This window comes from Triturus cristatus, chromosome 5_1, assembly GCF_964204655.1.
Source record: "Triturus cristatus chromosome 5_1, aTriCri1.1, whole genome shotgun sequence".
NCBI classification, from domain to species: Eukaryota; Metazoa; Chordata; class Amphibia; order Caudata; family Salamandridae; genus Triturus; species Triturus cristatus.
The window spans coordinates 769,653,309-769,676,620 of NC_140587.1; the positions used below are offsets into that span (position 1 = coordinate 769,653,309).

Genomic DNA, 23,312 nt, shown 5'->3' on the forward strand with positions numbered 1-23,312 from the left:
GGTGACAGATTGGCAGTCAGGAACCAAATACCAGAGTGAAACTGTGAGTTTGGTGTGGTTGGAGCAGCGCCAAATTATGATGGTAACTAACCTGCTATCTGTGTAAGTACAAAGCTGCCATTTTAGAGCCTCACCACAGAAGTGGTGTACACATTTGAAATCAGTGAGTTCCAATTTTCATTTTAAAAGCAAAACAAACTGAGAGTCTGTTCATTAAAACATCAGAGGGCAGGGCATCATACTCTAGAAAGCCATGCGGGGCACTTCTTTCCGTCTCAACACAACCTACTGGGGAGTCAAACTTCTGAGAATCAGGTGGGATACAGTGCTCTGCAGCAGATGTGTGAACATTTAAAGCTAGCTAACCAGCTTCTGAGTCTATTTCTGGTGTTCTAACTTTGATTTTCTGGCACATATATGACTGTTATGTTATATGCACTTATTTGTCCCTGTGCTTCATTCTCAACACTCTGCTCGTTAAGATGTCAATAGGAAATACACAGTGGAATTTGAAGGAACTCTACTTTGCATTATCGTGCCACTCCTTTACTAGGTTTTTAGGAATCACCACACCTCAACTGTCTGTCCCAGAATCACTCTCCCTAAAATGTACTGAAGAGTAATTGCAAACTTAGCACGCTTTGGCTGAAATATAATATATAACTGGTTACTCCAACTTATGCGCCCATAGCTTTTTGGTTGCCCCTGTTTTTCACCTTGGAAGTCCTATATGCAAGGTGAAGAAAAACAAAAGAATTAAGACTTAAGCACATATATGAACAAGCTTTGCAAAGCAATAGGTCTCGCATTTACGAGAGTTTGAGCTATTGGCATTGCAAATGCCAATAGCTTAAACTCTCGCAAATGCGAGACCTATTGCATTGCAAATATTCTTTTTGTTGTCAAAGCCCCCATGCAGCACTTTCATGTGCATGAAGGGCGCGACCCTTTCTTTAAAAAAGCCTCGTCTAACAAAAGGTGTGCAGCCGCCATTAAAGTGAAACAGCGGGATGGGTGCTTTGACAAAAAAAAATCTGTTTGTTAAACAAATGCATTTTTTTGTAAAAGCCCCCATGCCACGGATTCACTTTAATAGCTTTAATAGCATCCGCGTACCTTTCGTCAGACACAGCTCTTCATGCACGTGAAGGTGCTGCATGGGGGCTTTGACAACCCCAAAAATATTTGCAATGCAATAGGTCTCGCATTTGCGAGCGTTTGAGCTATTGGCAATTAAAATGCCAATAGCTCAAACTCACCTAAATGCGAGTCCTAAGGCATTGCAAAGAGTGGGCGCCATTGTCCAGGCAGCTTGGAAAGTGAAACCGTGCATGGCGCGCTGAATGTAAGGAAAGCACGTCATGCCTGCAGTATGGCAAAACCCATTTAAGAAAATAGTGCTTACAGACTAAATAAAACATACCATGTCGCAACAGAAGTAAAAGGGCCAGTCCTCATAGGAGGTTTCAAACGAAGACGCTAAGGAGGGACTGAGAAGGCAATTAAGGAATCAGAATCTAGCATTTACAAATGACGACACAAGCCAATGAAAAATATGGCGGAGAGTGGGCGGAGCTTCAAATCCCTTACTCAATACAGCATGACTTGCAGAGCTGCGCATGCGCTGCCCAGGCTCGATCTAACAAAAGAAGGGAGAGATTCAGGGGCCTGATATGGAAGAGCACCTTACAAACACATTTCCTCGGTTTATTTACCTTGATGTCCTTGGTGTGCGTCTCCAGCTTCCTGATCTGCTCTAGCGCATGGGAGCTGGCATTTGCATTCTGAAGCCTCGACTTAATCAGCCGAAGCTCATCGCCCAGTGTGCCCAAGTCTGTCAGTAAAGTATTAACACAGCTTTCGCAGGCTGCAAAAGACAAACAAGGAGGATGATGATAAACATGGTCTACGCATGTATATATACACACATTTTACTCTTAGTAACGGATTATATAGGATGAGGCACTGATTTATCACATAGGCTCATACTTACAGTCACAGCTCCCATCAGGGTCTGCATCCTTTGGGTCTTGGTTCAAGCACTCTGCAAAAAGAACAGAACGCATGTTATGTTGTAGGTGCCACCATTTAATTTATATATCTGGGACCTCATTTCCAAGAAAATTATGCAGCGCAGCGACGTAAGCCATTTAGCTGCACCGTGCTGCATCATTTTCAAGGCACAGGGATGCGTCGTATCAACAACAACATGATGCATCCCTGTTGTTTCCCCTGTGCTGGCACAAAATTGACTGCCATGTGCCAGCGCAGGCACTCTTGCATCATTTTGCAAGAGTGCCTGTGCTGTGGTGATGATTGATTTTGTGCAGGTAGGGGCACTTTCCTGCACAAAAACAATAATTAATGGCATTGTCCTCTTTCTATGCATGCTACAGAATGCAGAACGCATAGAAAGAGAAAACAAGAAGGAGATATTTTCTCCTCGTTGCACCACTTCATGAAGTCTCTTCAATGTGTATAAATGTAACCCTTTATGGCATGTTCTTGGATAAATAACGTTTGTTAAAATAAATAAACATGAAGCAAAGACATGGCATAAACCAGATATGCAGATGCATAGAGTATAATATTCTAGTTATTACCATTGTTGCCGGAGAGGAGGCATGTAGTGACTCACTTCAGATTTCGCCTCTCATGGGTCATGGCCATTCAAACACAACAATGGTAATAAATAGCATATTACAATCTGCACTTCTACATATATTTTTTAAACCACATTTTATTGATTTTGCATTTAATAACATAGTTACAGTCCAAATTCATCTTCACCCAAGCTCTTTTTCGTACACGAGGTTGCATACAAATGTGATTTTCACTATTTACAGTTTTCATAGTGTAGTTAATTATTAAACGACTGATAGATAAAAACATGAAACTGATAGTTTTAATTAAACAACAACTCCCTCCTCCCAATATGAGCGCTTGCTTATTGACGGGACCGCTAGGGATCATTCTGTTTGGTGTAGCTTATTGTCAGGGTTGCAATGCAGCGTGCCGCTAGGATAAGCGCTGGTCTGCAAGCCTGCTGCACAGTGCAGATACTTAAGAGCTATAGTGAACCTGGCTTGCCTGCATATTCCGAGCCTGCAAACTATACATTGGTCAAACCAGGACTGGCTTTAGGGTAGTGCAACCGGTGCAGTCACACTGGGCGCTGACCTGTGGAGGAGGACGCTGTGACCTCAGTGGGGTGGTGTATTTAGAGATATCTTATGATTGGAGAGATGAGGGGCACTTTTGCCTGATGGTAGTGAGATAATCCGAGGAAGAGGTCATGGGCTAGTGTCAAAAGTGATTGTCGCACTGGGTGCCACCAGCACTAAAGTTGGTCCTGGGTCAAAATAACTACACCGTCTAGGTTTTAATATTCAAATTGGTGACGCTATTTCAGGAAGCTTAGGTGGCTTGTCACGTTCCATGTTTTTTTCTTATCCTCCCTGCACAGCGAATGGCTTTCTGCTTCAGCCCATTGAGTTAGTGTTCCTCCACCCTGCTAGAGAGGGAGATCTGGTGGCACTCCACTGCAAGGTGACACCTATCTTGGCTAGTAATGGGGTAAAGTCTGTAACTCTTGACCCTAACTTATTCTGCTTCTGCACATCTGCGTGCCCACACACAGAAACAACCATACACACTCAAAACCGACCGACCCACAAACACATACACATACCTCTCCCACCACACACACTCACTTCTTTATTTTCCTGGAAGCTTCATAGGTCAAATGAATCAATGTTGTTGATGATCCTACTTACCGCCAGTCAGGGAGTCACAGCTGACAGTTTGCCCATTCTTGTCACAACGACACAGCTGACAGAAGCCTCCATATTTCAGAGGATTACCAAAATATCCAGGTGCACACCTACACAATGAATAGGATGCAAAAGCCACATCTCATTTGGGGTTCATCGGTTATTTGTTATTACCTTTAATGTCATTACATCAACCTGGCCATTCCCTAACCAGCCAGGTACTATTCAAAGTTAGGATTCTAAGGTTAAGTCGAAGCTATGGCAAGTCAATGTATTGTTGGTTGTATCAAAGCAATGAATTGCCATGGCGAATGAGAAGTTCATGCAATGATTGCCGGATTAGCGACAATGCATAATTTTTTCTCTTAATTTCTCTTAGACTGCTTTGCTCTGCAGCCTCGGCGGTGGCTCAGAGTTGGGTTTGTGTCTGATGAACCTCCCACGAAAACATGCCTTCTCACTGTATTATAGTTGGCCTGCATTCTATGTCTTCGCCAAGCCCGACACTTCTCAAAGACAGAAACTACTTGTGTTAAAGGGTTTGACCCTGATTACAAATGTGGTGAATTTTGGTGTGGGTATACCAGAGGGTCATAGTCCACAAAGCTGACAGCGTTTCAGCACCAAAAACTGGGGATTATGAGGTGTCCTCACAGAATGGGGAATAACCACACAAACACAAAGATACCAGATCCCTTTTCTTGTCGTGTTCTGCAGTTCAGAGGAGAACGCTGACATTTTCTTCCTACTTGAGCTGATGGGGTGTGTGGGGTGGGGTGTGAAGGTGGGGCCAGCGCAGGCTTGAGCCTATCCGAGGCACACATTGTCTGCTTCCCTTGTGCTTCTGCATGGGGTCAGGTGGGAGCCGGGCTGTGATCCTGCCCACAGCTCAACCCCTTGCAGCTTCTAAAGAGTGTCTTGTATCTCTCGGCCTGGAGTTAGTCCAGAGTGTTCGAACCCAATAATTATGACCCTGGAGACACTCGGAGGTGCAGGTGGCTGTATTCCACCCAGAGTTATCCTGCCTCTCGTTATCAGGCCATTTGACATGAAACAGACAATGGCTCTTAGAGTGACATTTTAATATTGAACTCCAAGAAGGTCAGTACTAGCCACTAATGCAGAAATTGTAGCTCTTTCTGGAACCAAATCACTAAACTTTTGAAAAGTTGAAATCTACATATCATAGGCTTCTCCTTAGGGTTTGTATAAATTCCAGCTTTTGAGGCATTCACTAAAGTCGTCTGGCATAATCACGGAAATCCATGCAAGACTTAAATTGCCATGTGGACGCCTCCAACCTAACATTCAGTCTTGGTGATTGCACACCAGTATAACTCAATGTTCCTTCTTTTCTTCTCAAATGAAAATATGTTTCTAGGGAGAGAAACACCATCCCCCACGACCTCATGGAAAACAGGGGTTATCTGTACCCCTTTACCACTGAGGAAACATACATACTTCTTTTTGTAGGAGTACATTTGCACATATTTCGAGAGGATGAGAATTATGTTGCAAAATACTTGTAAGTACAAACAAAGTTATAACTTTGTAGAGGTGAGAGGCACTGCTACCCTCCTGGCCCTGCCCTCTTATCCTCCATTATTAACCGTACACTTGCTATTCCTACTACACTACTTAAACATATACTTACTATTGTTGACATCCACCATATTAGTATGTTTTCTCAAATAGTAAGTAAAGTTTAAATGCAGAAAATATTGCAATTCCTGATTTCGTGAATAATGATTTGGAAATGACGATTGCAAATTCAACTTTTTGAGCACCTAGTTTGAATTAGGGTAACACGTTTTTGTATGGGGTCTGGCACAGTGTTTCATAGGGTCTCAATGTTTTGTGTATTTAATTTCAGGCAAAGGGACAATTTTGTAGGTGATAGGAAGAAGTGAGGTTGAGAGGAGTTATTGAACATTTCCAAATGCAAACAAAACATTTTTTTAGCATTTGCAGTTTTCGTTCACCGATATGGATCACGACAATGCTTGCTGGAAGCAAGCGCTTGACCGCAAATAGCAGTGGCGCCCCAGCACCTGTTCAGAGGAAGGCTGTCTTCACTGTTTATGGGCTAGATTGAAGATACTTGAGCAGTGAGATTGATAAAAACTAAAAATAAATAAGGAAGGTGTAACGAGAGAAAGAGAGAGGATAGGGACCGAAAGATAAAATGAGAGGTCTGAGTAGGAGAAGCGAGAGAAAGGAAACGAAAAAAGGGAGAAAGTGAAAGAGGGAGAAATAATGCAAAAAAGAAAGAGAATTCTAGTGAAGAATTGGGAGAAGAAAATGGGGTGTTTGAAATATCCGTGACAGGAACAGAACTAAAGGGCGCTGCAGTAGTAACATGATTAATATTCATAAGTATAAGCTACAGCGTGAAAACAGAGAGAGAGAGAGAGATACTTGCCTTTCACAAGCTACTCCAGTGTAGCCTGGCTTGCAGAAACACTGCATGTTCCTGCCGGTCCCAACACACCCTGTGGCAAAACTGAAAACAGAAAGATTATTTTAAGAAAACATGTCCTTTCGGATTTGTGAAAGAAGCGACCATACTGCAGATAGATGCAGCCTCTGTCAAATCATTTGCCACATTATGCCTGCTGCACACTCTAACGAGGCAGGAAGAAGGTCAGACTGAGTTCTGGACTTGCCTGCCAACATACATTGCAAGGACCCCTGTGCACTGCTGTTTAAAGAACCGTCATTAAACCAAAACATTGTATTAAAGATCTGCAGATCTTCACACCCAACACCCTCCTGATTCTCTGTCAGCATGTGATATATAGCTGGGAAGGCAATAGGAAAGACCAAACCCTTTAGATGAGGCGAATTATAATGACAACGTGCTATGGGTTTTAAAATGGCATGCATCAAATAAGGGAGATCACGCAAATTCAAGAAAAAGCCTGGACCACTGATATCTGTGCCACCTCAGACGCGCCTTAGATCCCTGTAGTGTCTACGCAGCCACATAACTTGTGAGTGCCTGGAGCTGGACCTCTGGTCAGTCCTGCATGACATGTTTGAAGATAGACTGTGCAGTGTAGGAGGTGAGACCATTCCAGCCCATATACCACAAGCTGCACACCAGAGAGGGGTAGGCAGATGCATGGGTAGGCAGATGCTTCCTACATGTGCCAACTGCAACTAAGGTTTTTTTCCCCAATGCATTTTATTACCAGCGACAGCAGATGGAACAAAAGAAAAAGAAAGAACGTGTACCACTCTGCTCCACTCCCAGCTCCCTTCCCACCACATACAACATTCAGGATACAAAAGATCGATCCTCCGCTTCCAAGATTAGTGGCGTTTTTTGGCCCCTTTTCCTGATCTGCCATAATTTCTAGACAAGTGACATGATTTCGAGGAGATCAAGAGATGTTCACCTGGTTCAGTCAATGATCTCCTCATTTAATGGGGACTGCTGAGTGAGAACCCATTAGATGAAATGCGAAATACAGAACCAACTAAATCTTGAAGTGTGATACAATCCTTGAAGTGTGATGCCGCTCTGTAAAGCTACTGTAGTAGTTATTGTGTCTTGACATCATTATGGAAACCAAATAGTCAGCTCTATCAAATTTGAATTAAAAGGCTTCAGAAAGATTCAGTCATAGCTCCTCATCTCCTGCAAAGCAGGAATGTTGGTTCCATTGGAGTGTTCTAGGTTTGAAGGCACTCAGGTGCTCTTGGCATTGCCAGAAACTACTGTCACTGCTCCGAAAAACAGCAAACCAAAAGTATGGTTAAATAAAACAGATTATGTTTCAGCAACATTCAGAAGCCACCACTGACTTTCAATGAAAAGGAAGAGTTCCCTGATCTACAGATGTCTGACTGGCTCATCCCAGGCAGATTTGACTTCAAGGGCTTCCCACTTGCAACTGTAATTACATTTGCCTTTCGGTAACTGCCTGTTTCATACAGCCTCTAGATCATACATACACACTGCTCAATGATTTTGTGCTCTGATGGTTCATTACAGTACATTGCACTGCAAACCTTATGTTAAAAATCAGAAGCGCATGGAAAAATATCCATCCTCTAGGGTGTTCTGTTTTCTCCTTAAGTCATGCTTCCTTAAAGTAACACACACTGAATCTATCTGGTTGGAAGTTCTATGTCCTTTGCCTCTGCTGGCTTTCAGCAGGGAGGGGCGCGCTCCTCAGCCATAACGGCAGATCCGCCCCTGAGTAACAACCACAGACTACTGTGCAACTTCTTATAAAGGTTCCAAGGAGAGCTCAGTTGTGTGCAGTATAATATTTGAATTGTAAACAATGAACAAATAAAAGTTGCATGTAAAACTTCCCAGTTGCTTTTGTGTTTGCTATCTAAATCTGCAAATAAACCACAGGGTGTTTAGCATTCTGGAAAATGCCCCTATTTAGACCTGTATATTCAGCCTTCAAGGTCTGAGTTGCTTCATGTTTATTGTGCCTCTAAGCATTGAAAAGGAACATGAGCCAATGGGAGCGGAGTCATTAAAATTCTTTTAAGGGTGATTTACTTTATTGTATCAGGTAACATAAAACATGGTGGGCGGTACATATACTTTACTGCTGTTGCGTAACAAAATTATGAACCATACTACGGAAACCATGTATTGTAAACACTCTCTTTCTTCATCTTTCTTCATGCTTTCCCCTACTCTTTCCATAACACACACCTTTAACTAGTTATTCCCTAGTGTTCTTGTTTTAATGAAAAATCCTTCTCTGTAAAAGTGTCATTCGAATTTGCCAACAAAGCTGTCTCCTGAGTGTCCCACCAAGCTGCTCTCATCCCGTTCACAGGCCTGAAAAGGATCCTTCATAATAAATGTAGAAACACCGCGTACTGACCCAGTCATGGCGTGTGACTATTATTCCACATGTCAGCTCTAAATATGTAAAAATCTGCAAACTGGGCAGTACATGGGCTGAAAGATGTCAGATGGGTCCTAGCCTAACAAGATCTGACAGGTTATGTCATCCCTTTAAAGTGTGACCTTTTTAAGGGTGTTTGTGGCTGATCAGCTTGTTCAGCTCTTTGCCCAGAAGCAGAATGAACAAAACCGTGTGTACCTTGGCAACCGTGTGTGCTATAAAAATACCCAGTGCTCTGCCAGACTCCTCTTTGGTGTTGGAAAGAGCGTCCAGCCCAGCAGATCATTAACAGTGGACGTCGGACTGTGTGGGAGAGCTCTCTTTTCGGATTCAAAGAAGGCAATTGTAGCAGAACCTCTCAGAGAGCAAAATATATCAAAATATCGCTGGTAGAACCTCCATAATCCTATTGGCCATTTTAAAGCAAGAAGATTACCAAGTATATCTAACATATGTCTAAGTCGCAGACCACGTTCTCTGTAATCGTCAGAAATCATGCAGCTATTCTCATGAGGAACGTTGTAAGCAGTGCTTAATTTCAGCGGGTGCTCGCCACCGGTACTTCATTATCAGCACCGGCACTTATGAGGTTCTGCCACATAGTGGCGCTGTCAGTCTAATTTAGAAATGACCACAACAACAGTTGTTTTGTAATTCAATATAAAATAAAAATACCTAATACCTGCCATCCAAGCCATTCTTATAGCTTGGGGGCCTGGAATAGTCTTAATGGTCACACTTGTAGGGGTGTGATGGTTAGTAGATGTGTTGGTGCTGTCATTGGCAGTATGGCAGGGGTAATGGGTGGTGCAAGCTGCAGAGGACTCTGGACAAGGGCCCTGGCACCTACTTATTTACAAATTAAGCTCTGGTGGTAAGGACATCCACCCAGTTACTTGGACAGCAGCTGGCATGGATCCTGTGTGCAGTTCTTGTTACAGTTACTACTGCTTATCTCACCTCCGCTGCAAACGACTCCTTAACACAGTAGCTTAGTCGTTCGAGGTCAAACACATCCAGTGAATTACCAAGCTGGTGAAAGTGACTATCCGCTGGTGGTGGTCAGGATTGTTGAACAGGATCAGCTGTAACCGAGCACTGTGGTGGAGGAGGCGACAATGAGAGCATGTGCTATGGCGATTTGCTAGTTGTTTAAAATCAGGATCGTCAGAGAGAGAGCGATTGGCACCCAATCTCACAACCAGCTTCTGAAGCTTCATACATCGAAGTCTGTGGGGATTCTTAGCTGTCAGACAGACTCTGCACAATAAAGGATGTAAGATGCCCCATTTTGATTGATCTGCGCCAGTAGTTGCACCTCTGTATTCTAACCTAGATTGGCCTTTATTGACATTTGAAGTGTGATGATTAGTGAACTTGGCATTGTGATCCTTGCAGTAGCAGCAGGTGTGTCGATAGAGTGGTGGGGTGGGAGGGGGTGGAAGGGGGACGGGGGCGATGGATGGACGGTGACAAAACACATTTAAAATAAACAAAAAACGTACCTGCCTCACAGCATCGGGCTCCCCTGCACTGCAGGCACAGGCTCCCAGAGTCCACTGCGGCCAATCCTGACACTGCTTTCTTGTTGCTGAAAGCAGCATCAGGATTGGTCTGAGTGCCGATGATTTGCACTCCCAGTTAGACTGGGAGCCTGTGCTTTCTCTCTCCAACCTGGCAACGCAGCTCAGGTTGGAGAGAACTTCAGGGCGCATGACGGGTTGGGTGGCCTGAGACGACCGGCCAGACCGTCATGCGCACTGACTAGCAGTGCAACCACTCCTCCACCAGCCTTTCATCCTCATGGCCTCGCCCCCAAGCCTCGGCTCCGAGAGAAAATATATAACGATGATAAACAAAGGTTTATTATCGTTTTCTCCCCCCACCTTTTTGGCAGCCGCGGTCGGTAGTATGAGTAACTGCAGGGCGGTGACGTAGGGAGGGGGAGGGGCAGGGTGGGGGGTAGTAAACTATGGATTACGGAGGTTTACAGGTAAGTTAACATATAAATTAATAAAACAAATTTTGTTGCGTGCACTGCATCCCCAAATGCGATGCAGTGCACGCAACGAAATTCGTTTTAGTAATTTATATGTTAATTTACCTGTAAACCTCCGTAATCCATAGTTTACTACCCCCCACCCTGCCCCTCCCCCTCCCTACGTCACCGCCCTGCAGTTACTCATACTACCGACCGCGGCTGCTTTTTGGCTTCTGGCAGGTGGGGGCGACGCTGGATTCTTGCTTAAGGTTTGTGATTCTTGATGCTCCTACCTACCCGGGGCCGGACTGGGAACCGAACGCGGCTGTGGCAGACTGCTCGGCCGTCCCCCCTGGGGGGGTGCAGCCGAGCTGTTTGCAAGCGCTGGTTTCGGCTGATTTTGTTACAGGGCGCGGATATTGCGGGCCCCCGGTAACAAAATCAACCCCCCCAGGGGCCCAAAACGGGCCCCCACACTGGCGGCCCAACAGGGAAACGCCCGGTGCCCGCTACGGCCAGTCCGGTGCTGTACATACCGACCCTTGGGGCAGTTTACGAAAGGGGGCTCTTCTCAAATACAGCCCAGATGATGACCTCGTCCAATCTCTGAAATAAGGCCGAAATGTCGACAACCATAGAAAACTGACTAATGCTCTTTGACTTTTACGGAAACTATCACTATCCCTATTCTTTAGAACAGTTGTATTCTGTGTATATTGCTTAATTGTGCTGCTTTTTAATTGCATATATGACAATGTCTTCAGCACTTAAGTCCCTGCGCCATATTTCGTTCATTTTTGCCACCGTTTCTGCTGATAGTATTGCAGATCATCTGCTGCATGCAATTTCAATGGCGAAATTTTGATTTTACAAATGATAAATAAAAAGAAATGAGGAACACCCAGAGGTCACCTACATCCTTTATTGTATGCTGTACATATTACCGTCGAACAGATAAGAATCACTGTAAGCTTTCCATATGAAGCCCTGTTTTTCCAATTTCTCACACCCTGTTCCCTGTGGTGTGGGTAACTCGCTCGCCCTGTTTTTGAAAAATATATCTATTCACGTGAGACTCCAATGGCAAGGTGGAGCAAGGAAGGTGTGTCAAGAAATGTTGGAAAACAACTGCCAACCAGCCAAAGAGGCTTGGATCACTGACTGGCTTAGACCCAAGTTTAGAGAACACTGCATGTGTGAAAGAAAGGTGACTTCAATAGCCCACCCCCAGGGGTTAGGGTGGCGACAACTGTACCTCTCCCCTGGACCGTGGGAGGCTTTTTGTCTCTGGAGGTGGTTGTGAGCATCCTTTCATGAACAATTTAAAACAAACTTCTGCCATCCTAAGGTGTGGGCGCTTCACGTCGTTAATGGAAATGCCTGGTCGCTCTCACGAAATATAGCCACAGTTTAGCTTCAACATCCTTTCCTAAAGAAATAGCTGTCCACTTGAGCCTCCCCCCCCCCCCCCCTCTGGCGAGGGCACCAAATGGCAGACCGCTCATGTCTTTAAGGTTCTTGTCAGAAGCAGAAGTCCTGCATTCACGTGGAGAACAGAAGCTGTGTGGGCTACATCAGAGCAACATGGCGCGACCCCATCACAAACGCAAGCCTGGTATGCTTTGTCTCCCTCATGCAGGCAACGTGAATGCTAGCTTGCATCAGGATTGTCTCATGTCGGTGGTCTGTAGCCAGGTTTCAGGAGATTCCATGTACAAGATCATTGTGAATTCACAACTTTCCTTTTCTGGTGTGTGTGGAACGGATGAACGAGAGAGCACAACAGAAACCTATTGAGATATATGAAAAAGAGGGTGGACAGATAGACTCATCCTGTAAAACAGGGCTCTGGTGATGCTTGGGTGTCATCACTGTTGTAACAAGCATTGGTATAGCCAATAGGTCTCGCCTTTGGGACCTTATAAGTGTTTAGCCATGCAACGGTTGATGTTGTTGCACAAAGGATATTGTGCTGCATAACTAAATACTTACAAGGTCCCAAAAGCGAGACCTATTGGCTATGCTTCACAGGGCACAACATGCTGTAACCGCGTTACACACGCAAGTCTTTTGAGAGCCTGAGGCTTGATTTGACAACGTAAAAGTTATGGGATTTGGTGTGCTGAGCGCTAGTAACAGCAAAAGGCCTATGCCCTGGGGCGGATCACGCTACTCTAAACGGATGTCAGAAATGCCTGGGCTGGCCTCTGTCAGCTGAGATCAAAATCATCACCTTTGCTGTGCCGGCATTTTCGCTATGAATGCAGACCTGCGTGCGAGTGGGTAGCAGGCTGAGCAAGAATTCAAATACAGACCCGTAATATAAGGGCGTCTGACTCCAGGCAGCTCGAATGGGGATGGGAATGTGGGCTCTGCGTGTCGGAGCTGAAATTGACAGCAGCGCTCCTGCCCGGACCAGGGAGACGCAACACACGCGCTATCTAGATTACTCTGGTGCGCACTGCAACAACGCGCTCGAGGCTTCTAGAAGAAGGGTGCCGTGAGCGAAGCGATGAGAATGCTCCCGCAGTCCCAGGGTAAACCCGCTGAGAGGGTAACCCAGCGTTACAGTGATTATCAATTGTGCTGTGACAAATTAACAACCACAAAGCAAAGTAGTACGATAAATATATATAATAAAAAGGCCACCGAGAAGAGGAGGAAATTAGAAGGCACTTAACTACTGGAAGCAGTAACAAGCAGGAACGTCATGTTGAAAACAAACAAAAAAGTGATCTGTCCCTCCGATGACCCGCCCTCCCTCCCGCACAGACGCCTGCAGAGCCCCCACTGCTCCCCAGCCCGCTTTCACTTTCGTCCTTTACGAAAGCTTTCTTGTCTTTATGGGGCCATATGTTTAAAACACATGGCCCCATAAAGATAAGAAAAGCTTTTACCACAAACGTAGAGGAACCGAGCCAGTCCAACTGGGACGGCTCTAAAAGAGAAAAGTGTACGTCACTAGACGGTCTTTTCCGATGGCTGGCCACCGTTTAGCATAAACAATGACGCCAGCCAATGGAAAATAGGGGCGGGGCTTAAAGCCCACTAGAGAAACCTCCTCAAATCATTAAATCTCGCCAGCGAGACTGCGCAGTCTTACGCCAGGCGAAACCTAAAAACAGACATGTCCCAGATGACAAATAAAGACACTTCTGTACTGCTCATGGACGGGTTTCAGAATGCAACAAAAGACCACAGAACCGGGATGAAAAGAATCGGCTTCTGCAAAACAGTTGCTTGTTTTATTAATGTCATCATGAGAAACCCTGGCACATTTGTAGGTATTTACACCTCTGCGCCATCTTGACTGCTGCACCTTGGCCGTATGTAGATTTGATTGAATTCAGATACTTAAATATGACTGCCACTCAGCTTCCCCTAAAAATGAAGGTGAAAGATTCTTTGGTCTGTGTTGGAGTTAGCACTGGGGTGCGATTAGACTCAGAGGCACGTGAGCAGGATAGGAGTAAAAGGGTGAGTTATGCAAACACAGCACAGGACATGGAAAAAGATGTGAACTTGTTTTGAAAACCCTAAAGACAACTCTGTATGAGTGGTTGGATCTGCAATGCTTAATTTATAAAAAACATAAGTGCCAGGGATCTTGTCAGGAGGCCACTGCAGCTTGCCAGTGGAGGTCGGGATGGGTCACGGGTGGGGGAGGCAGTTGTGGGGGGTCGCGGGCGGGTCTCGCAAGGGGGTGTCGTGGGGGTGTTTTGCAGGGGGGAATACAAAAAAAACTCCTGCTGTCCTGTCTCCGACTCCAGGAACAGGAAGCAGGCAGCCAGGCTCCCTCCCCATAGCCAAACACAACTCTGCAAAGCAGAGTTGTGATTGGTCTGAGCACTATGACATGCGCTCAGCCAGGGTTTGGAGGGGTGGGCATGTTCTCCATGCAGGCTGTAATGCAGCCTGCATGGAGAATGGGGAAAGTGCGCATGACTGGTCTGGGTGGCCCAAGAGGGCCGACCTTACAGTCCCTGGGCACTTAGGAGTGGGCAAACCACTCCCCCCACCCTGCTCTGAGAGCAGAGCAGCCCCAGCCACAAGCCCCCTCCCCCCACAAAGCAGCAGTACGCGAAACATAAAACGATAATAGCTTCAATTTATTATCATTTTATGTTTCTGCTTCCCACTGCTTAAAAGCAGTGGGGCGACGCTCCTCCGCCACAGCGGAGGATCCGCCACTGCAGCCTGCGCCAGCATTGCCCCTGCTATGCTGCCAATGATAGTACCAACACAACTACTAACCATCACACTCCTTCAAATGTGGCAATTCTGACTATTTCAGGCTCCCAAAGCTATAAGAATGGATTGGGTGACAGGTAATAGTCATTTTGAATGTATATTAGATTAATAATTTAGATTAATAATTAACGGTTGTTGTGGTCATCTTTAAATGAGCTAGACAGCATCACCTTGTGGCAGACTGTCACAAGCGCCGGTGTTGACACTTAAATGCTGGTGCTGAGCACCGGTAACCACCGGCTGAAATTAAGCACTGTGGATCTGGCAACTAAAACATCTGTTCTTAAGCCCCACATTCCAGCTATTAAAAGCAGTGACAGAACAGCGACTTTCAAATCGTGACGCTGAATAATACAGTGTGACATTTGCACAAAGACAGATTGTTGCCTCATCCCCCCATGACATATGAGTAACTAGCGAAGCAGAACAGAGTCAGTTATTGCCTGATTTCGTATAGGGAGATACCCTACCTGTTCGAAGGCACAGCAAGAGGACATGGACACAAGCTGCATGTGCCTTGTAGGGCATCTCCGGTGAAACCTTCTTTACAGCGTTCGCAGTGGTCCCCAGCAGTGTTATGCTGACAATTCTGAAAAGCAAAAGAGGCAAAACAATTAGACAAACCCTCCTGACTTGACCAACACCACGGTCACGTGACTAGTTTAGGCCCATTGGAGAGAGATCAGTGCAGAGAACTGTCACAACCTGATGGACACTTTGGTTGAACCTGTAGAGATTGGAGGATTTAATGTTAACGTTCTGTCTTTATTAATTAATTTTGTTATTGTTTTATTTGCACAGTAGACGACAACAACACAAACCTGCTATCGAGAGCCAGGATATCCCAGGTAAATTATAACGACCGAGCAACAGAATGACAGTTAGGAGAGGATCAGCTACGAGACCAAGGGGATAATATTTAAGCCCATGTGATGTTCCATGGAGTTACCTATGAGTCGTGCCCACCGTTCCCGCCAGCTAGGCTTTGACAGTCTCTCCATGCCCACCCGCATTCATTGAAAGGCCTCTGAAAAAGATTCCTAGATTTTAATGCGCCAGAGTGGAAGACGGAGCTCTCTCTATGAAGGTCCAGTGGCTTTTGAACTAACTCCGTGCTCTGAGAACTAAGAGCTTCCCAGCATCAAGTATTCTTTAGAGAGCCTATAGGCCTGGTTATTGTCCTACTCCATTTTTACAGGGGGTCCACCGTCTAATAATTTGTCAGCGACTACCAAGAAACTCTAACAAGCCAAATGAACAACAACATATGTTAATATTTTCATGAAAGGTCCAACACATATTGTGCAAAATTGGAGAGAAAGCAGAATCTGCAATGGCAAGAGGCGGAATATATGTCGTTACTACGCATTCCGTTGCAACGCATGCCTTTACCACGCATGCGTTACAACGGAATGTGTTTTCCACGCTTTCCCGTTACCCCGATTTTACCTTTAATCTGCTTTTTCTTTTTTGGGGGGGAGACCCCCCCAAGCCCCCTTTCTTCTTTTTTTTTCCTTTTTCCGCAGGTCTCCGCCGACACTGGAAACGGACTGATGCTTTTTTTCGGATTAGGATGACGTTGTTCCGTGATGACGTTGCTTGCGTGGTGAAGATGGTCGTTGAAGCATTACGCGTTGTGAAGACGTTTACGAGGTAAGTGTATCGTTGTAAACGTATTGCGTAGAAAATGCTTCGTGGTAAAGGCTGTTTCCCCTGGAGGCGCAGACATGCGAAGGATCTACTGGCTGTTCTATTCGTCTCCTGCTATGTTTTGCTGCTATGCGTTTGCTTCAAAGCCTTTTCTTTTTTTATGTATGAAACATTGCTACATCCTTCTGTCAACAGATTTTTCTTCTACAAGAACATCTACGAAAGCATCACAACTATCATTCCCACATATCTGACCGACAAGCTTTCCACCTTCTGTGACCCTGGGCTCACCCGCTGCCAGGACACAATCAGACTGGATAAAAAGAAGTACAAGAGGAAAAAAAGGCAACACGCTTTCTCCATCTATGGACCCGAGACCTGGAACAACATCCCTTTACCCATCAGGGCCACCGCGCCCCTGCTGTAATTTAGTAAAGCGCTAAAGACATACCATAAAGAGTACAACAATACCAAAAAAACCTGTCTACTTCCACTCTCAAAAAACAGCTATTCTTCCAGTCATTCCTTGACCTCACTGTATCTTTGTCTTTGACACTGGACAGAGCTCTGCAGACTTTGACACACATACATGCATGCAAACGTCCTTTACAATAATAGCACATTTCACGTGCATCTGATTTACGCACACATTCACATCGGCGGTAAATAAATCTAGTGCTAAAGCTTTCTGCATTGATGAGTAGCGGGGGCTGTTGTGGACTGTGAAAGGGTCAACACACTCAAGGTGCCCCAATCAGCCATATTTGAACAATTCATCACAATACAGATATATGGACCTTTTCCGTACATCAGAGGGTATATATTAACCAGAAATGTCATACTATTGTACTATGTAAGTGGTGCGCTCTTCTTTGACAAAACAGAATCATTTGTACATGTCAAAAATGTTATATTGATGTTAATTAGTTAATAAAGGGAAACATCCTTCACCAGGCACTATTTAGCACGCATGCCTTCATCACGCATATGCCTTTACCACGCAAAGTAAGTATAATTAAAGTAAGCATGTATATGTGTGTGTATGTAGGGTAAGGGTATAGGGTGGTAAGTGTAATTTTAGTTAGTGATGGGTAGGGGTATAGGGTGGTAAGAGTGATTTTAGAATTTAGGGGTATAGAGTGGTAAGGCAAATTTTTAGGGTTGAGGGGTGGCTAAGGGTATAGGGTGGGAAGGCTATTTTTAGGGTTTAGGGATTGCTGTGGTATTGGGTGGCATGGGCATCTGTAGTGTTTAGAGGTGGGTAGGGGCATAGGGTGGTAAGGTTATTTTTAGGGTTTAGGAGTGGCTAGGAGTATAGGGTGGTAACAAAAATAATAATTCAACAATTGTGTACATATATATGTGTGTATATATATATATATATATATATATATACACACACACACACACAAATGTTGTAAAGTCATACATTTGTCAAACTCCCTTTGATGCAATAAAATGTTGATATATCAGTACGATAATTAATCGTTCAATTTAAGGCTGATTGGGGCACCTTGATCATGTTTTCTTGAACCTGCCCTGGTCCCAACGCTTCTTATAGGGGACATCCCGTCCAATGCATACTTAGAGGCTCTGGATTGGGCCATCAGTTGACAACTCATGGCTAATTCTGTGACATGGAACTCTCAACCCTTTATCCTGCTGATAGTGTGTTACTGTTGGCCAACAGTACGAAAACTGTTTCCATTGCCCCCTCATGAGTGACCCTAGTATTTGACAATACCCAGCCATAAACATGTGCTTCCCTTATAGAATCCCTATGGCCATCACTTCCCATGAGCTCAGAATTCGACTTGTTTTATGTTGAGATCATTAACGCTGGGTGATGATAACCAATGCGTGATCACAGCTCACTGGAGACTAGAGCACGTGGCTAAACAGCGAAGAAAGCACAGGGCGACTGCCTACGCCTCTGAACACCGCGTTTTAATATCAATCTTACTCCTTGGTCTTGTTGCGACACGTCCTGTCCCATTCATGATCCACATTCTGAGATACGCCCTGAAATATGCTGACTTGAGCTACTAAAGCTGCCTTTCAGCGCTCCAATCTGTCTCAACACACACATTATGTAGATTACACAGGAACATAAAGCATGTTGCTACAGTAAGCAGATGTGCCTAACTGCAGGGCAGGAAAGCTACAGATTTGTGCATCCGAGGCTAAATGAAAATAATTTGCTGTTGAACAAACGTGCAGATCTTAGAGCTCTTCAGTTGTTTCCTCTTACTCCAGGGAGCCTGCAGCTCGGATCTGATACTGGCAGCATTATAAAATCCACAGAACTCCCCAGGACCTTGACTAGAGCTGCGTGGTTTATCCTGGGTGTTTTTGCTACCCCAGGGGTTCACTTCCTGTATATTATATGGAGTGCTTAATTTGCAAACAACAAAAAATGTGCTGGGGTCCAAAGTTTTTCTCAGCAGCCCGCCACCTGAGGCAATGAATACCAAGTTTTCCTATTCTTGATTTAACTCGTGCCTTTTTCTTTCACTCCCCTTCTTCACCTTTTGTCTCTTTATCTCACTTTTGCAGGTTCTTTTTCATCCCCGCTTCCTGCCTTTGTCACTGATTTCCTATCATGTTCTTCCTCCTTTTTGCCTGTCACTCTCTTACTCTGGCTCAAAGTCTGATGCTGAAAAATAACCGCCTGTCTCCATAAATAAGCACAAATTGAGTGGCGATAAGAGGGACGCCCTTTTCTGTCACTGGCACATGTTGTCGTGGGTAGAGATGTATACAGCCGCACAGTGCAGACAAACACTGCACCATGGCTGTTTTGATGTAGAATTGATCTTGGATGAAGAAGGAAACCCTCAGAAAATGTCTGGCCCAATTCACATTGCTGTTTGAGCATCTCAGTGTAAGTTATTTGTATATAGCTCGAACTAGACTCGAAGGTATTGGAATAGGTACATTACACAAGGCCACCTAATTTTCTTTTTAGCGATGGGAGATTAAGTGAATTGCCTAGAATCACAGGATGCTGAGCCGATGCCAAGACTCGAACCTTGTTCCCCAGTTCTAAAGTCGGTAGCACCAACTACAACGCCACATCCTGAGTTATTTCCTCAGTAAATGCGATGAGTCCAGCTCACGGTGCAGGCAGAAGGATTAGCTGAAGAGGGTCTCCCCAGAAGAGCGCAGCCTGGCCTTTAATCAGGTATATTCATAGTGTAGTGATAGACACAGCTCCTAAATAAACAAATTATTGGGGGAGAAACCTAATTATGCTTTACCGAGCAAGAAAGGGAAATGCAAAGTTAATTTAAAAAGGATAGGATGAAAACATGTATGTTTTCAGGTGCTGCTTTCAGAAGTCATTCAGAGAGAATTGTGGAAGAGGGAGAACAGGAAACATGGCCCACTGTTAACTCCTTGGGCTTTTTTTGCTAAAAAAGGCGGGAATGGAGAAATATAGACATTATAGAGACCTAAGTGATCCAGTCCTATGGGGGCAGTTTTTTCTGCAGATTGTCTTTTCTTAAAGAAAGTGACTCTCTACATTGAATTGAAAATGCCCGGAGAGTACTTATTGAAAGGGTTATAAAAGGTAGATGGAGATAAAGTGGATCTCAAATTATTTCTTGAACGTAATAAGTCACGGTCCAGTCTCAAGCAGAGGGGGGATTTTGCAGAGGATGGGGGCGAAGGAAGAGAAGGCTTGTTTCTTGGATTTCTCTTTCCTTGCTTTGAGGTTTGCCATGATCAACAGTTGTGGGCTGCATAGGTGCGTTTACCTCTAAAGAAGGTACATGTTTCACCCAGGTAATCTAGCTTTTTGGTTTGAATGGCACTGCAGATGATGCATAGATAGCAAGAATGGACAGGCTTTAGAGATGCATATGTTTTGGGGGGATGTGGTTGAACTTTGGCTGAGGACACGAGTGGGGTATCATGAAAGACAACTGACAGGTTAATGAGTGAGTCAGGGAGACAAGTGAGTATGGCGTTGCCTCTACTGATATATTATAGGACATGCGTTTATGCACCAGTAGTTATGCATTGGGATGAAGGTCTTAATCTTACAGTGGAAGCTGCCTATTACTTTTTTTTGTGCTTCTTGAGAGATAGGCTAGGCTCAGAGGCGCAACTAGAGCCAAATTTCGGGGGGGGGGGAGCTGAGCAAAAATTTCGGGGGGGGGGCTGAACTTTAAGCAATAGGCAGAGTGGAGCTGCAGGGGCTCTTAGAGGGGGTGAAACAACAGCAAGGCCTCATTAACATGCAAATGGTCTTTTAAAGACCTGTGAAGTGCTCGGGTGCGGCTGCTTTTTTGCCCAGGAAGGTGTCTCATCCCGGGCTGCCACACACGACGGGGGGGGGGGGGGGGCTGAAGCCCTTTGAGTCCAATGGGTGTTGCGCGCCTGGCTAGGGTCAATATTGATGCCACGCACTCGTCACTAGAAGTTAGCGCTGGCATTTGTCGTTGAGCTGCATGTTGATGGGCCTTATATGATTTTTTGTTAATGCTTGCTTGGATTTGTCAGGAGTTAGTCCAAGATCAACGGCAGATATCAAAGACTGGATGGAATTCAGTTAAGTGTCTGAGGTGCAGGATAGGAGTTTCAGACAGCTGCCTAAAATATATCTGTGTCGTTGGCATACTAGTGTAGGGTGACATGGTGTTCAGTCAGTTGTACTCCAATGGGCTCTGTCTGCAGATTAAACAGCAATATGCCATAATGGAGGCAATATATGGCAAGGAGGACGGGTGATTTTGAGGTGTCCTTTTGGTTGTATTCCTGCTAATTGCTAAGTAAGGATCAGAACCTGCTGAGGACTTAAACAATGATGCCCACGAGGGCTGCGATTATGTCCTGTTAGACTTTATAATCAACGGTGTCATTTGAGAATTTGTCTAGATCCATGTGTTGATCTTTAGAAGGGGGATTTTGGTTGAATTTCACGGAGTACAGAGGGCGCCAATGCAATGGAAAAAGTAGATGGTGTCCATGTAAGTGGAAGGGCAGAAGTTAAAGGCCGGTTAACTAGGACTTCTATGCAGGGGCTCACAGCAGCCTTCCACTGTGTGACATGTGCATCATTTTAAATGCTGAAGTTTCTCATCATCATTTTCTTTGTAGTTACATCAGTGACCATTTTTAACTGCAGGTTGCCAATGTAACAGCTTCTCCCTTTAAGATGATGTGTTAAAGGTAATCTTATAAAGCACACTATCTTGTCAAATAGGTCTCCTGGAGCTGGGAATATACAGCTCTCGTACTTCGATAGACAGAATTGTGGCAATCGGGCTGTGATCCTATCAAGGCTGACAAGCTGTTCTCTAGCTATCCAGGAGAAGCATCTTGGAAATGTGGTGGTTACAGTGCATTTGAAAATAACAAGAAGCAACAGAAAGGGCCTAGGATTTCATTTGATGATCCGAGTCCATTTTAATCCAGAGGCTCTAAACCACTTTAAAAGATGCAGGGCAATTTTCCATGTTACTGCCAGCATTATCTCTCTCTTACCTGGGTTAATTTTAAACTAGTTTACTCATTTAGATCTTCATTACTGCCATGGAGTCACTGGTACAGTGGATTCATCGATAGATCTTGAGTTGAGGTGGAACAGAATTTGCAAGTGACCTTCGGCATGAGTCAATCTCTAACTCATTTCATGTCCAAGTGGCATGTGATCACTGAGTGTTGTGGAATGCGCCGCTGAAGATGTTAGAACTGGATGATACTGCTCATTCTCAGTTTTGAACATTATATATTCTGTTCAGAATGTGGCTCACTTTTCTCCCTTAATTTCTTTTCCACCATGAACACCCACGGCCTGCAGACATACTGGCTTGAAAACTGGGCCAGCGAGTTCTATAAGACAGGACTCATTGTACTTAGCCAGTTATGAGGAGGATTCAATCCAAACATGGCTGTGACCTGTTTTTATTAAGTAGAAAAGAAGGATAACCTATTTTTCATTCAATAGCAATTAAATATTTGCTTTGAACTTGTGGCAACATATATCTTCACTTCTGCACTGGCTTCGGAAATACACTTCACTCTCCTTTGACCCTCTGGGTCCTGCCAGAAGAGACCCCGCTTCAAGTGGTCTTCTTCCAGGCTGCACCCTTCCACACGGTGGTCTGTTTGTATGCTTCATAGTATGAGGCTTAGCGATAATCCCCCTTCCAGAGGCGCGATCGATGGAACATGGGCGGGCCGTGCTGAGGAATGTAATGAACATACCTGGAATAGTTTCCTCAAAGGATTTATTCAGTTCCCAAATCCAAATATAAACATGAAGTAGGCAAACATTTTTAGAAAGGTTTGCCAGGGCTCACAAAGAAACAAACAATTCTTTCAAAACCATGTCCATACTTACAATGCATGTTCCAGAGACATCCTGGCATCGCATGGAATGTCCATTGCAGTTGCAGGGAACACACCGTCCAAGAAATAAACCCTTCTGGTCACGGTAATATCCAGGAGCACATTCCTGCATGGTACAAGGAGCAAAGCATTCCCAAATTATATCATGAGTTAAGAAGCCTCAAGTTGTGCATCTTCTTCATATTTATCTGACAGAAAATGTATAGCACCTGTTATTGAGTTCTTTGCTCAAACACAAATAAACTACCTGGTTGAAAAACATAACATAAAGCAGCCTAATAGCCATGCCCATTCTCACCCCCCTTGGTGGATGTCATTGGTAGATTCAGTCTGCGCGCCCATTCTCACCACCCTTGGTGGATGTCATTGGTAGATTCAGTCTGCGCACCCATTCTCACCCCCCTTGGTGGATGT

The 23,312-nt window shown here is 44.7% G+C and overlaps 1 protein-coding gene across 1 annotated transcript in view; it reads right to left on the bottom strand.

Annotated features, from left to right (window-relative positions):
• LAMA3 (laminin subunit alpha 3) overlaps nucleotides 1-23,312 on the bottom strand; it is an 881,606-nt gene that overhangs the window by 110,820 nt on the left and 747,474 nt on the right. Inside the window, exons 45-50 of the mRNA XM_085605753.1 lie at nucleotides 22,891-23,004; nucleotides 15,359-15,477; nucleotides 6,196-6,276; nucleotides 3,777-3,883; nucleotides 1,994-2,044; nucleotides 1,716-1,867 (exon numbers count right to left, since the gene is read on the bottom strand). Coding sequence (XP_085461879.1) covers nucleotides 1,716-1,867; nucleotides 1,994-2,044; nucleotides 3,777-3,883; nucleotides 6,196-6,276; nucleotides 15,359-15,477; nucleotides 22,891-23,004 — 624 coding nt within the window. The remainder of the gene's footprint in view (nucleotides 1-1,715; nucleotides 1,868-1,993; nucleotides 2,045-3,776; nucleotides 3,884-6,195; nucleotides 6,277-15,358; nucleotides 15,478-22,890; nucleotides 23,005-23,312) is intronic.